We start from the raw sequence: 16,552 nt of genomic DNA on the forward strand, positions 1-16,552 counted from the left end.
TTTAAGGTGATGACTGATCCAGTCAAAATAGAGGCAGTTAAAAACTGGCCAATACCAAAAACTACGGACGAAGTTAAGCGATTCGTTGCATTTTCAAACTATTACAGGAAAAATATTAAAAATTTTGCAAAGATTTGTAGACCATTAAATGTGTTAACCAGGAAGAATATTATTTTTAATTGGACCAACGAATGCCAATATGCTTTTGATACATTAAAACAACACTTTATAAATCCTCCAGTTTTGGAATATCCAGATTTTTCTACAACTAACATTTTTAATCTACATACAGATGCGTCTGGATATGCCATAGGTGCCGTGTTGTCAAACAAAACAGGCAAAGCTGTTGCATATGCCAGTAAAGCATTAAATCAAGCAGAAACCAACTACTCAACAATAGAGAAGGAACTGCTAGCGGTAGTGTGGGCTATAAAACACTTTAGACCCTACTTATACGGTAGACAATTTGAAGTGTATACGGACCACAGACCACTGGTTTATTTGTTTACTCTCAACAACCCCTCGAGTAGATTAACAAAATTTAGACTTGCCCTAGAGGAGTATGATTTCGATATTATGTACAAAAAGGGATCAGATAACAATGTAGCTGATGCCCTATCACGGATATCAATCACTGAATTAAAAGACCTAAATAAGAAAATTGAAAGAGAAGTTCTGATAACAACAAGATCTAAAGCATCAAAGAATATCCAACCATCTGCTGACACTAGTGATCAGATGCCTGGCCAGCAACTTGAAACTGGAAAAGCGATGGAAATGGTAATCGAAGATGTACATGAACTGCCGGAAGTACAGATAGCTTTACATAAAAACAAAGTTATAATAAAAACAGCAAAAACATTGGTCCAGTTACGACGGATAATGAAAACACTGAAGAAAATATGTGTGGATAATAAAATAACGGAGCTCGTATTAATAAAGAATGATGAAAAAGCGCTAAAATTTTATAATGAGATTCAAATGAATGATCTCACCAAGGGTATACCACCTATATACATATTAAAGAAAAACGTGAAACACGTTACAGATGAAATGAAACAAAAATTAATAATAAATGATTACCACACACTTCCAACGGCAGGACATGCGGGAATTGATCGAACATTAAAGACAATAAAACAAAGATTTTATTGGAATAACATGCGAAAAGATATAGAAAAATTTGTCAAATAATGTGAGCTATGCCAAAAGAACAAAATGATAAATCAATATAAAACGCCAATGGTTGTAACAACAACCGCGTCAACAGCATTCGAAGTCATATACTTGGATTTAGTCGGACCTTTACTGCCAAGCGCAGGAGGTAACCAATATATTTTGACAACGCAGTGTGACTTAACCAAATACGTTACAGCTACTGCAATACAAAATAAGACAACAGAAACTGTTGCAAAAGCTTTCGTAAATACTGTAATACTAAACTATGGTGTCCCACGGAAAATAGTAACTGACAGAGGGAAGGAATTCACGTCAGACTTATTTTTAGAGATATGTAAGTTATTAAAAATAAATAAATTACATTCAACGGCATACCATGATCAAACGATTGGTGCGCTTGAAAATTCACATAAAAGCTTAGGTAATTTCTTACGCATATACTGCGGAAATTCACCATTGATATGGGATACATGGGTGAAGTATTACCAATTTGCATTTAATACGACAGTGCATACTAGTACAAATAAGACGCCTTATGAACTTGTCTTTGGGAAAATATGTACATTACCATCGAATTTATCTGAACCTGACGCAATAGAACCAACATACAATTTGGAAGATTATTCGAAAATCCTAAAGTACAAACTACAATATTCTCAAAAAGAAGTGAGAGAGCGAATGTTGAAAGAGAAAGCAAAACGCGTAAAAGAATATAACAACGCAGCAGTAGAAAAGTTGTATAAACAAGGAGATCTAATTTTACTAAAGAATGAAGTTGGATCCAAAATTGATAAAATCTATTTGGGACCTTATAAAATCATAAAAGATAAAGGCCCAAATGTTGAAGTACAACTAGATAAGAACATCGATACAATACACAAATCACGTGTAAAACCTTTCTTTGTTAGTTAAATAAGAGAAGAATAGGATTAAATACATATGCCCTATAGGTTAGGGGCATGTGGTGGATAGATAGATTACTTACTTATTAAGAATTTATTAAACGAATATGACAAGAATTGTCTGTTATCTTAACTAAACATTACATTAATGATAAAATAGGTAAAGTTTCATATACGCTTTCATATGTACAAGAATTGTTAATTGGAAAACGGCAAGAATTGTCTGTTTTCTTCATTACTGCTTATATTCAGTATTATATATTCAGCATTTCATTTAAACTATACTTTACACGATAAGAATAAAACATAACATATTATAATAAAATAAGCAAACATTATATCCAAATCGAAACCCTTAGAACATTCATAGATTTAAAAAAATTATACTTAGATCATAAATTTTTAAATTTTATTAGATAGGGCGTGTGGTGGATACGGGCCTTTCTGTGTGCAAGATCAGCATAAAGCGCAATGATCCAAAGTTCGTAGAACGGACGATTATTGTTTATGCTGAGTGCAGCAAAAAGTGTCACGTAGGCACCGACCGCGATGTGACCGAAGCGAGGCCTCTGTACGATAGAATAAAAATAAAACACACTTTGATTTCAAACCTCCAAGCATCATGGTCTTATTGCACCGTCCTTCGGAAGATCCGGAACATCCGTAAAAGTGGATCATCCATAAAACTGTGAAAAACCCGTAGTTTTTTTTCGAAAACTCTTGGAGCTGCGATTTAAGATAGAATTTAGGGTCGTGACATAAACATGGATCCAGATGGCCATGGGAATGTCCTCCAAAAGATCCGGAACATCCGTAAATTTGTCATACTGTGAAACTGATCCTAGAGCTCTGCAGTTCTTTTTTAAACACTGTGATATAAGAAACCACTGGACAACATGTACGGATTTTCAGTATCTTCCGGAGGACGGTCCCATGGCTATCTAGGTACATGTTTATGTCACGACCACAAATTCATTCTTATATCACAGTTCCTAATGTTTTCAAAAGGGCGCTTTTGTACTCCACGAGCATAGTCACGGTCTCGTGACTGTATAGGACCACCGGTCTAATCAGCGTCTTGTAGATAGTCAACTTCGTGTGGCGGCGAATTTTATTCGACCGGAGCGTTCTCCGGAGTCCAAAGTAGGCACGATTCCCTGCCATTATGCGTTGACCACCTCGATTTCGTCACCGTCAATCTAAACTCGGGAGGCTAACATTGATTTCCCTAGAACCTCTTCCTCTCATGTATTTTGTGTTTGATGCGTTGATGACAAGTTCAATCCGCCTAGCTTCAGCCTTCCGTCTGATGTACGTTTCCGCCATCGTCTCAAAGTTCCGTGCCATGATGTCAATGTCATCGGCAAAGCCAAGAAGCTGGATGGACTTTCTGAAGATCGTGCCACTCGTGTCTATCCCAGCTCTTCTGATCACATCTTCTAACACGATGTTGAATAACAGACACGAAAGTCCATCACCTTGCCGTAACCCCCTTCGAGATTCAAAGGGACTAGAGAGTGTTCCCGATACTCGAACAACGCACATCACTCGATCCATCGTCGCCTTGACCAATCGCGTCAGTTTATACAGAAATCCATACTCGCGTATAGTCTGCCATAGCTGATCACGATCGATTGTGTCGTATGCGGATTTGAAATCGATGAACAAATGATGTGTAAGCAAGTTGTATTCGCGGCATTTCTGCAGAACCTGCTGAATCGCGAATATGAACCCATGAATCCCGCCTGGTATTGCCCTACAAACTCTTGCAAATGGTGACAGGCGGCGGCATATAATTTGGGAGAGTACCTTGTAGGCGGCGCTCAGCATTGTGATCGCGTGGTAGTTGCAGCAATCCAACTTGTCGCCATTTTTGTAGATTGGGCATACGACACCTTCCATCCACTCCTCCGGTAATATCTCCTCCTCCCAAATCTTGGCAATTACCCAGTGCTTTGTTGTTCTTCAGCCGACCGATCTCCTCCTCAACTTCTTGAAGACCAGGGGCCGGTAGCCTGTCGTCTTCTGCGCGTACTCCAAGATCTGTTGCCGTGCCACCTTTGTTTTCTACTGCATCACCGTTGAGGTACTCGTCATAGTACTGCTTACACCTCTCAATTTTATGGAGTGACCATTTTACGGATGTTTTTGATCTTCCGGACGACGGTCCCATGGCTATCTAGGTATATGTTTATGTCACGACCACAAATTCATTCTTATATCACAGTTCCTGATGTTTTTGAAAAAAAAAAACTGCGGAGCTCTAGGATCAGTTTCATTGATTGACTTCTTTTACGGACGTTCTGGACTTACCAGAGGATGGCCCCATGGCCATTTGGGTCCATGTTTATGTCATGACCCCAAATTCTTTCTTATATCGCAGTTCCACATGCTTTCGAAAAAACCGTTTGGCTTAATAATAGAATATTGTTATTTTTACAATAGTTGCAGTTGAAAAGTGGCTTATTAAAACAAAAAGAATCCTATTTTGAATTTATATGAATAAGTACTATTGAGCTCTAGGATCAGGTTCATGGATTGACCACTTTTACATATGCTACGGATTTTTCGAGGACCGTTCTGTTGTCTCCAGGATCCATGTATAGAAACCATGACTATATTCCGGTTAATTGTGAACATTTGTGTCCATTAATCTAAATTACAGGTCTTGCGCCACTTGCAAACCCTACAAACACACCTTTCCAAAAAATGTGTAACAACTCTTTTCGCATTTTAAAAAAGTAGACGACTCTTTTTTCAATCTTTTTACAATCAAAATTATCTACAAACCAAAAGAGTTCTAAAGGTACCAAAATTTTTGAAATTCATTAAGAAATGGCTAAGTTGAGCCATTACAAACTTGCCGTTACACGTTTTTCGGAGGCATCGTATTCGGAGTGTTAATATGTACAGCAATCAATTTTACGAATGTTCCGGATCTTCCGATGGGCCATCTGGTGACCACTCAGAGCTAATGACCAGCTAATATATCAACAATCACCATTTTGCCGCATCTTTTATAGATGCAGAAGAATAAACAAATGCTACGTGATCAAATTTACGGATTAAAATTTACGGATGTTTCAGATCTTCAGGTGGACCATATGGTGACCACTCTATCAAAAGTCACTATTTTACTACATTTCATATAGTTGCAGAGAAAAATCAAGGCATACTTTGATCAAAAATATACAATAATCAAGATTACGATTGTTCCGGGCTACCGGATGACCTTCCGGTGGTCATCAGGTATTTAGAGATTGTGTTTTGTTAAATTATTAATCAGCACTACCTAGCGACTTTTCTGCATCATCTTGTTATAGACTACTGAAACCTTCCCCCTCCACCCGATCACCTCCCGGAAATCCGGAATAAAACCGGAACCACTAGGCAATCTGTTCCAATTTGAAGTAGACCAAAATTTCGCATACTTTTGTACTTACTGCTTAAAATTTCAGCCAATTTCATGTTATGCCAAGTTATACACATACAAACTTTGTTGTTCGTATGCCTGTCCGTGGTGTTCATTTGAAACGTTAATAACTTTTCGGGGTTAACTCGGATTCACATCCGGTCTTCAGCCAAGATGTTCCCAATACTCAAGAGGTTCTAAATTCTGCACACTAAGAAAATCGACCAACTACAGCGCCACCTAGAGGCCCGAATGCTGGTTTGTTCCCCCATATACATATTTCTCGCGTAATATTTGAAAAGGATCTATCCTCGTTGATCGATTCTCTTCATCGAGGCGAACCAGCCTAAGGCTGAAAGCCTCCTAAATAAAGCTAAATTAATTCTCTTCATCGACTTTCTCTTTGGTTTACCACGGCAGCAGAAACAAATTTATCGCTAAGCTCGCAGCACAGTTCGACAGAAGATGATGTTAGCTAGCGCCTGAAACAACATACTGAATGGGAAATATATTTGCAGTCGGGTTATTCGCGAAAGAGAAAATCGATAGAATCGATCTCGTGTTGCGTGAGATTTGTCGATTTGTTTTCTCGGTTTGCTCGAGATTTGTCGATTTCTCCCATACAAACTTCAAGCCCAAACAACCATTCCAGGGGGTAGCGTTTGAAATTCCAGGATTGACCTGGTGCCCTAGTCAGGATACTTAAGTAAGTAAGTAAGTATGTTTTGGATTGTAATGGTTTTCTATGAGATATGTAAGATTTTGCATCGGCAGTGATTTTGTGTCAGCAGAGCTTATCAAAGGCCTCTAGGGCAACTTGAATCGATACACACCCCTAATAAATGAGCCCCATGCATGAACGATATCAGAAATGGAGCAAGGGTTTCACTTTTAGTCGGCATTATTGTTTGTTAGTGACTTGTTAGTCACTTTTTATGGTTGTTTTCTATGCGGGCCGACTTTTGTTGGCCTAAGAGCAATCGAGTAATCTAGAGTTAGTTCCACCTCATTTCCACCCTCCCCTCCCTTAGCCACTACTATGAACGGGAGTGGTCGTATAACTACAGTAATCCCTCCATTCATGTGGTTGGTGGTACCGTCCACTGTGCTGTCCTTCAACCAAATGAGCTAATTTTCTATAGATTACTAGTTTATGGATGACACTAATCACATACGAAAAATTAGCGGTGGATGGACTAAGGGATTACTGTATAACTCTGGTCAGAATTATCAATCTTCTTCGGATGGAGACGGGTTCATCGTAGTGGTTAACATTCATGCTTCGGATTGGGGCAAGTCACGAGTTTATGGTGTGATGGATAGATTTTAATAACATGTGATTTATTGGAATGAATTAAGGTAACAATAGTTTAAAATCACTGTAGAATATTCTCATTTAATTTTCATTGTCTTTGTCATCGTCATCCTCATCTTCATCTGCCGGTGTTCCGAATCGAGTTGAGATGGAAGCCAATCTCATCGCGGCTTTGAACCTGGCAGATGCCTTCTGTTTTGCAAGTTTCTTCTTCCACTGGAAAGGAAATAAAATGTGTAAATTAGCTGCCATGACAGACATGAGTGTACCTATTTACATTTGCATCACGTGAAGGTAGTTGCTTGAGGAATTCTTGCATTTCAGGTTTTTCCTGATCAGCAATAGCCAGCACGGAAATACAACCATCGACAGTGCCCAGGACCAGGCTTTTACCATCCGAGGTGCTCTTGATGGCCGTGAGTTCGGCTTGCATACGGTAATTGGCGATCATTTCAGTGTCGCTGGTACGGAATACTCTCAAAGTTTTTCTACCACTGTGGTAGTAAAGAACGTACTCGTCTGTGTCGGTAAACATACAAATCACCGTAAATACACCTTCAGCGACTTTGGGAATGAAAGTCTTCACTGTCGATCCTTTCTTGAGCTCTAGTAGTTCTAGGCCACCTCGTGATGGCGCATAAAGACCAAACTTGCCATCTTTGGTGCTTGTACCTCCCCATTTCGGAATAGAGCGGACATGTTTCCTAGTTTTAATGTCCATAATACTTCCCTTCTCATTGGTTATGACTGCCACCTGTGTGGGCTTGTGCGGAAGAGGAAGCAGAGAAACAACTTCTTTAATATTGCAACCTTTCAATGATATCTTGTGTTCGTGGGTGCCATTGGTCGCATTGTAAACCCAAACCGAGTCCTTGTTATTCTTATCCACTGAAGTACAAACTATATGCTGACCATCAGCTGTCACCACAGCACATCGGAATGGTAATCCTGGTACCAATCGAACGGGATATTCGAAATTGAAAATCGTTTGTCCATCCGGAATACTACGAATTTTGACTTGAGCCATTAGCTTTTGGTCATCACCGCCAGTCATTGAAGCCGATGCGCTCGTAGCATTCGGACAGGAAACGGCTAAAAATTTCTCTCCGTTATCCAAAAAGTTCAACTGCTGTATGCCCGGCTGAGAGTCCCGTGAAAGTACTTGTTCTGTCACTCTGTTCCATATGAGAATTTTTCCTGTTTCTGATGATACAATGTATCGTCCGTCCGGTGTGATCTCCGCGTGAGTTACAATAGCTCCCAAAGGACTGTCCGCTAGCTTGGACAGTAGCCGTCCGGTTCTTATTTCCCATACACCAACGCAGCATCTTGTGACGGTTACCGCCAGTTCACCATTTTCTGAAAGACTGTAAATTTACACCTTTTTATAGCGATCTTTCATGTAATGTGTACAGTAAGTTTTTTTTTCTACAATACCGTGTACTGCTTTATTATATTAGTTGTACAAAATTCCAGTATCTTCCTTCCATACCATATTAGCTCAGGTAGGGTGTCTAACGGCTTAGCAAACCCACCCTCCCCGTGCAAAATAATGTTAACAAAAAATAATAAAACGGAGCAGATTCGAACCGAACCATGGACGTTGAGATTAAGAGGTCCGTGTGTTGACTCGTCTTTCAACGCTTGTTATAATGAAATGGTTAAAGGCGTATAATATCTACCTCATGTAAGACAGAAATTCATTCATAAGTCACGCTTATGAAATTCATATGTGTCGTTCACAAGTCGAGCTTTATGAAATTTTTAAGTTTATTTGCCTCTGTGTACAATAACTTAAAAAGGCTTCATGTGATCTCACGCACAATCTTGTGCATCTGGTGAACTCTATACTACAGCTGTCAAACCCCTAACATTTAGCTTCTATCCAACATATCTTCGATTTTAAAACTTCTGGTTCTATGGGATTTGACGTTTTGGTTTAGAAAGTATTACGAAAGTCCTATACTTAATCAAGTTCCTTAGATTTGAGATTTCATTGTGAACTTATACTACTGATAATACTAAACGAAAAATCTAAATAATGTTGAAACGTTCAAATGTTCCTATAAGAACACAAAAAAAAATCAAAATGGTGCTAGTCTATCCAACTGGATTTAAATGCATACAATTTTGAAAACATAGGGGGAATATCCCTACTGTCGGCATTGAGTGGAACTAATATTGAGCCCATACATAAATTTCGAAGGAAAGCATTTTATACAAATTTTTCACTAGCAACCTATTATCTATTTGTATTATCCAGATGACGCATTGTGCTAAGAAAATTTTGTAAAACAGGAGGTTTTTATCTATAGGCTAACATTAGAGCCATTCCCCCTATTACTGTGTTCGTTCATCATCAACTGATACTGAGTAGCTAGAGCGTTACAGGCACGCATGATCAGCAGGAGACGAGTATGCAGAACGTTTGCGAGTTAAGGCTCTGAACCATTTGGTGTTTTTTTTTAAACTTTTGGTTAACATTTGACAGATGGAAAGTTATCGTTAAACTCTGCTATCCAACTGGGGGGGGGGACGTGCTGTCAAATCAGCCTACTGATCATTCTTGTATGAAACTGGTTCCAAACGTAAACAAACGCTGTAGGTTTCTTATGGCTTGTTTACGTTTGGAACCAGCTATGCGAGGTAGGCGACGATTGTTCGTATTTGACAGCCACCTCCCCCCCTTGCTATCCAAGCGTGGTTATTTCTGACAGACAAGAAGTAAAATTTTGACAATCGTGGTTGAGTTCTTCTCGAAAATCGATCGATCGACAGCACAGGGATTTTCGAACATAGAGAATAACTTTCGAAATGTCACTTTTAACCACGAGTTAAATTTAACTCTGCAAATGGTTCACAGCCTAAGTGTAGCACCCTGAGTGACGGATGTGATACGTCATTAGCCGAGTATGAGTACACACTAAGATTATTTTACAGATTTATGTAAAATTTTACCGAAATCTCAACAGCTGAACGTTCGGTAAACAATTTAACAGTTTTCCTGTAACTATTTACAGATATATGTGAAAAATTACAGGAAATCTGCGAAACTGTTTACCGAACGTTCAGCTGTTGAGATTTCGGTAAAATTTTACAGATTTCTGTAAAAATTTCTAAGTGTGTACCCTTAGTATTGTCGGTACAGTTGGAAACCGAAAAACCCCACTAGTTACTCCTGACACTTTGTATAACGTATAGAACGAGAGTAAAATCGATTGTCGTTTGTGGTCTTTTCTGTCATTCAAGTGTACCGATAATAAAATCTCAATTTGTTCGCAAACTTTCTCGAACGTGTCCTGCTCATAATGTGTGCTTTTCTTCTCAGTATCTTCACTCCAAATAACTAAACATATGATCAGGGATGGAACTTTTTCTTTACTTTTTAATATTGAATGCCAACGTTAAATCCATTTGAATTTTTAGTTAACACATCTTAAAATAGATAGTTTAGTGTTATTTAAATTCAAAATATCCGCACCGTAGAGCCACTCTGTGTTTTCAGTAAAGGTACACTTGAAAACGCTCTCGAGTAGCTTCAGTGTAAACAAAGAGTATGGCTCTACGGTGCGCATATTTTGAATTTTGATAGGGAGATTAATAGTACTAAATTATCTTTTTTAATATGGGTTGACTGAAAATTCAATTGGATTTAACGAAAGTATTCTATATTAAAAAGTAATGAAAAAGTCCCAAAAGAGCGATCCAACTTGTCTGTATTTCTGCGACTCACCTGAGAGCAGTCCACGATTAATCGGTGGATCGCGGCCCGTAATTTGAGAAACGCTGATGTAAGTAGGTCTAGTCCACGGGGATGTGGTCATTTTCCAGGTGTCGACATTTTATTTTCTCAAGGGACACACAAAACACACACATGCAGCAACAGCTGTAAGATACGCAACGCAAACGCAAAATGCATATGTGTTGTTGTTGTAGCTGTTATGGGCCATACAATTATGGTCCAGTTAAGAGTGTACTGTCATATTTGTCAAATCCCATAGTGAGAAAATTTGGGGTGACCCTCTTGGTCTAGTCCTTTTGAACTAAGCCTATGGTGCATTTCCAGACCAAATAGCAAATAAAAAATGGATTTCAGACTCGACCTTCTCCTATTTGTGTGAAACTTTGCATAATTGAGATGCTAGAAACTAATGATTTTTGCTTGTATTTTCATTTTTTATATTAATGAACATAAGTTAATCAACCTAGTAAAGTATCACGTATCAAATGCTAGTGACGGTTTAAAATGATATTCAAGTAGTTTGGAGATGGTAGTGAACAGTTTTATAAACCAGTTAATCAATGTTCAATATGATAATCCCGATCACAACAAATTTCTAGAAAGACGTCTAGATCTCGACGTTTCACGCAGTTTCATATCATTTGGCATGACACTTTTTTTTCGATATTCGAAATTTCATGTACCTTGGGTGATTTTTCGGTTAAAGAAAATTTAAACTATTAATTCGATGATCATTTTTTCCGTACTATCATTTATACGCTATTGTACTTTTCAGTTAAACTCTACAGTGATTAAAAAAATTACGCCAGTCCCTAGTTGAAACTTAATATCACAGATTTTCAAGCTACTGGTTTTGTAAATGGTGCGCAGTTTTCTGAAAAAATAACTTGCTGTACAGAACACTACTGTTTAACCCAATCTACTGTTTATATGTAACTGTTTATATGTATTATTGTTACAAACCTGATGCTGTCAATTTGCAGCTCATGTCTGTCAATCACGTGAACTTGTTCGAAAATATTGTTGATGTTCCAAATTTTAACCGACCTATCAATGCTGGATGTAATAACGCTGTTCCAAGTACCAATAGTCAGCGCTTCAAGTTGCATGATTCTTCCAAAATGCGCATCCAAGACCTTCATCAGTTGCTTCGTTTTGACGCACCAAACGTACAAATTTTTCCTAAAACCTAGAGTTGAGTACTTAAGCTTAAGAATAGCTATCGTTACCTTACCGCACCCCGGCCACCGCATAATCCACTTTGGAGCTGATCATAACGGAGTTTGATTGAGTCATCTTGGTGGAAATATTGCGTACGCCATGAGGTAATGCAAGATATATGGCTTCCTCAGAGATGGGTTCTTCCGTGTCAAAGTCCCAAACGACAAATCCGTTAGCTGTGCTAGCTAGCAAGAAACGATCGTTCTGATCCATCTTGAGCTGAAGTGCCATTTCCTTGACATCATTCTCATAGCGAGGCAAATCGCGCACATGATTCCATTCTGCCGTTTTATTTTCTTCGTTTTCTTCGTATTGGAATTCGCTAACCTTTTGATCGAATATTGATGATTATTTAATTTTGTAATTATATTTATGTTGTCGAGCAAGTTCTGCACAGCTACCTGGTAAAGATTTTCTAGGTAACAGCAGTACATTGTATTTCTATCTTTCTTCATAGTGATAACGCTGTGCATTGTTCTTGGTGGTATTTTCAATTCTTCTTTGCTAGTATACAGCATAAGCCTGGTATCGTTTATTGTTCCGGACCACAAAACTGCGAAGAAATCCGTGAAGGATGTAAACTCCATAACTGCAACATTAATGGAAGACTTTGTTCAACTCAAGCATTCAATGAGAAATCAAAGAAAGTTTACATAATAATTCCCACGCATCCGTTACATCCTCAATTTCCTGTTTCTCGATCAGCGTTCCTCGCATGTCGTAGTAGGCATAACGTAGTTTTGTATGTAAGAAAAGATTTTTGTTCAAAAGATATAAACCGGTAATTGGCTCATCCTCATTGAAGGGGTTGTCTATAATTGTGAATTCACTGGAGAGCATGTTCAGCAGCACGCTTTGACTGTTGTTTGTATACGCAGCCGCCCTGTTGAAAGAAAATAAAGGATATAAATAGGCTTAAAGACAAACTTTGAAATCGTGATCCTGCTCCCTCCAGCTTTTTCGATTCGTATTGATCGAACGAATTTGTTTACGGTCTGGATTTGCAGGAGAGCATAATAATTTGCATGGGAAAATATATGCAAGGCTGGTAGTGAGCCACTTTTTAGTGACATGTTCATTTTTTCAAGTCAGTCACTAATAGATTAAAAAGGTACTAAAGTAATTTTTTTTGTTATCAGTCACTATTTTCAACGTTTTTAGCGTAAATTTATTTCAAGATTGTTCAAATTTTCTTGCAATGTGTAGGTGTTGCCGTGCCCACTGTGCGTACGCAGACGTGAAGCTACCGTCCACTCCCTCGAACGATTAGCGCGAGAAACTGTCAAAACGAAAAAGCACCTGGTGCGCGATACAAGGAAAAAAAGTGAATTGATAACTTTGCTCTAAATACCCAGTAAAATCATTCCGTTTATATTCAATTAGTTCAAAATAACTTAGCATTAGTACCTACGGTAAGAATTGCCATATGAACTTGTGTAACTCGATATGTAATAAGCTTTTACGACAGGTTCTAGATGAGAGAAGTGCGGCAGAGAAAAACATAACCTTATTTTCGGATGAGCGAACACTGAAAATGTAAGTTCAAAAGTAAAACCTTAAAACAACTTTATTAACCTAATATGAAATAAATTTGCAGCTTTGAAGTTGCTCAGTCACCGCAACTATCGGAACAGTGTTTGTTTTACTCCCGCAACAAACTTCAAAGATTTTCAATTTCCCGAGTGGGATTGAAATCGAAATGCCGCTAGTATCGCCGGAGGATGAAAATCACTGCCAGAAGTGCGATAAACCCGACACTGCTGATAATATGGTCGGATGTGACGCTTGCGAAACTTGGGAACACTTCGGATGTGCCGGTGTATCGGATTCGATTGCCGATCCGAATCGGTCGTGGAGGTGCGAGAAATGCCGACCCACAGCATTAGCAGTAGCGGAGGAGGAGAAAGCTAGTTCTGCCGTTACGGCGTACACATCGGCGTCGAGCAAAAGGTCTCGACGGGCACAACTGCAGCTGGAGCTTCTGGAGCAACAGAACAAGCTGAAAATGAAGCGGCTAGAAGAGGAAGAAAAGTATTTGAAGGAAAAGTTCGACATATTGATGCAGCTGGAGGAAGAAGAAGACTTGGCTAGCAACAGAAGTAATGTGAGCGCGAAGTCGAAGCAGCAGAGGTTGGAAAAATGGTTGGAGGACGAGGCGATTGCTAGCACCATCAACAATATGGATCCCAGACTGCCTAGTGTACCATACAGCAGCGGAATAACCGGAGCAACGCAAGGGAAAGTACGTTTAATTCCTACCTCTGAAGCACAGTCAGTTTCGAGGAAGTTGGAAGAGTCTCCCGTAGGAAGCGGACCGAAAACCGTTTCTACTCCGGCACAGTTGAAGAATCCATCTGTTTCCATGGTCGGTCAAGCACTATCCAGAGTAGCACCTCCAGCGGTAGCATTTTCGTCGAGAACGTTCGACAGTACGACGGCACCTCAAGCGAACAACCAACATGTGCAGCCGATTGATTATCCTCCCCCTGTGCAACCAACGAGCTACCTTCCACGTACGTCTGCCAACACATTTCCCTGGGGAACATCCATGAGGACTACTACAATTCCAACGTTTTCATCTGGGATGCCGGTAGTAGCTACGGAAGTATTTGCAACCCAAGGAAGTTCGATGCAAAAGAATCTCCCAATGACAACGATGGGATATGAACCCATAGGCAGATCCAACGTTTATCCATTTCCGTCAACTGTACCCAGTTGGAATCCTGATTCAGTACATCTGGGTTTCGAACACGTTGGGCTACCATCAGCAACGCTATCGAATAACCGAACAGCTCCTGTTTCGCTAGGGATAAACCCATACGGACCGGGAAATAGCCAACAGGTTTCAGTGCCACCTGGACCCAATGCTTCTCAGATAGCCGCTCGTCAGGTCATGTCGAGAGACTTGCCTATCTTCTCGGGCGTTCCAGAAGAATGGCCTATTTTCTATAGCAGTTTTAAAAACTCCACAGAGGTTTGTGGTTACTGCGACGCTGAAAATCTGGCCAGACTCCAACGATGTTTGCGAGGAAACGCTCTAGAAGCAGTAAGAAGCCGCTTGCTGCTGCCTTCCTCGGTTCCCAGTGTCATGGAAACCCTTCGCATGCTGTATGGAAGACCGGAACTTCTAATAAATTCACTCCTCAAGCGTGTACGAGCTGCCCCTGCCCCGAAGGCAGATAACCTCAGGTCAATAGTTGACTACGGACTGGCGGTTCAAAATTTGATCGATCACATGATCATTGCGGAACAGCAAAACCATCTCACGAATCCAATGCTTCTGAACGAGCTCGTGGAGAAGCTACCCACCCACATGAAACTGCAGTGGGGTAGTTATAAACAATCACAAACAGATGTCAACTTGGCGACATTCAACCACTTTATGTCAAATCTAGTGGGCCTGGCTTCTGATCTCATGCTCAATACAGAATCTCTGCAAATTAACACGAAGGAGAGTCGATCCGACAAGCACAAGGAAAAACTCTTCATTCACACTCAAGAATCATCAAATGAGCAGGAACGGAACCCGGAAGTTGCCCAGGATCGACCACTCAAAGGATGTACCTACTGTGAAGATGCAAACCACCAAATAGCGAGCTGCCAATCCTTTAAAGCACTTGACATCGACGCTCGCTGGAAGGCCATTCGGCAGAAGAACCTTTGTCGGACCTGTTTGGTGCCTCATCGAAAATGGCCGTGTCGGTCGAAGAAGGAATGTGGACTCGAAGGTTGCCGGTCACGTCACCATCAGCTTCTGCACGCTCAGTACGCCCAGCAAACGGATCAAGTTTTGTCGGAAGTTTCATCTTCTAACGACGGATTGCATGCTCACCAGAACCATCACTGCGGTAAATCGTACTCTCTCTTCAGGTATCTCCCTGTGAAGCTGTTTGGGAATGGTAAAGTTGTGAACATCTTTGCATTTCTGGACGAAGGATCAAGCTTAACTCTTCTGGAGGCTGAGGTCGCCGAGCAGCTAGGGATTGATGGGCCTTCTTCTTCGTTATGGCTGTCGTGGACTGGGAAAATTTCCAGAGAAGAGAAGGGATCGAAGCGCGTCAGTTTGACCATCGCCGGTGAGAGCTCGCACAAAAAGTACCCCATGGAGAATGTTCAAACCGTCGACGAGCTGAATCTACCCAAGCAGACTTTCAACTACGAAGGGTTAGCCGATCAGCATCCTCATCTGAGGGGATTACCTCTACAAAGCTATTCGAACATCGTACCGCGTATGATCATAGGATTGGAACATGTAAGACTGCTCACTGCTTTGAAGACACGAGAAAGAAGAAACGATGGGCTCATTGCTGTCAAGACGCGGCTGGGTTGGTGTGCGCTTGGGAAGGAATCTGATAGCGTCCCTACATCAGCGAACCTAAATTTTCACTATGTTCAACCTGTAAGCAATCAATCGCTCCACGACATGATGCGAAGCTACTTTGCTGTCGAAGAAAGTGCCGTTACCAAGAAGCTTGAGGGCGAGGGAGATAAACGCGCACTCCAAATCTTGGAACAAACTACAGTCCGCAAAGGGAAACACTATGAAACAGGGCTGCTGTGGAGAGTTGATGATCCCGTGCTTCCTGACAGCCTGCCCATGGCAAAAGGACGATTGAAGAGTCTGGAGAAGCGCCTGGCACGAAATCCGGAACTAGCTGCAAAAGTGAACGAGCAGATCGAAAGCTACGTGAAGAAGGGATACGCTCACAAGGCAACAAAGGAAGAGCTCGAGCAGACGGATCATCAACGTGTATGGTACCTTCCATTAGGAGTAGTCGTGA

At 40.4% G+C, this 16,552-nt stretch overlaps 1 protein-coding gene across 1 annotated transcript in view; it reads right to left on the bottom strand.

Moving 5' to 3' along the window:
- Positions 1–6,888: 6,888 nt before the first annotated feature.
- The window catches only part of LOC135706959 (NACHT and WD repeat domain-containing protein 2), a 32,614-nt gene continuing 22,950 nt past the window's right edge, over positions 6,889–16,552 (bottom strand). The window contains exons 11-16 of the mRNA XM_065228652.1: positions 12,425–12,654; positions 12,173–12,360; positions 11,785–12,098; positions 11,514–11,732; positions 7,086–8,175; positions 6,889–7,024 (exon numbers count right to left, since the gene is read on the bottom strand). Coding sequence (XP_065084724.1) covers positions 6,890–7,024; positions 7,086–8,175; positions 11,514–11,732; positions 11,785–12,098; positions 12,173–12,360; positions 12,425–12,654 — 2,176 coding nt within the window. The 3' untranslated portion in view covers position 6,889. The remainder of the gene's footprint in view (positions 7,025–7,085; positions 8,176–11,513; positions 11,733–11,784; positions 12,099–12,172; positions 12,361–12,424; positions 12,655–16,552) is intronic.

This window comes from Ochlerotatus camptorhynchus, unplaced genomic scaffold (genome assembly GCF_037179485.1).
Source record: "Ochlerotatus camptorhynchus isolate MF236.1 unplaced genomic scaffold, CSIRO-AGI_Acam_v1.1 ptg000299l, whole genome shotgun sequence".
Taxonomy (NCBI): domain Eukaryota; kingdom Metazoa; phylum Arthropoda; class Insecta; order Diptera; family Culicidae; genus Ochlerotatus; species Ochlerotatus camptorhynchus.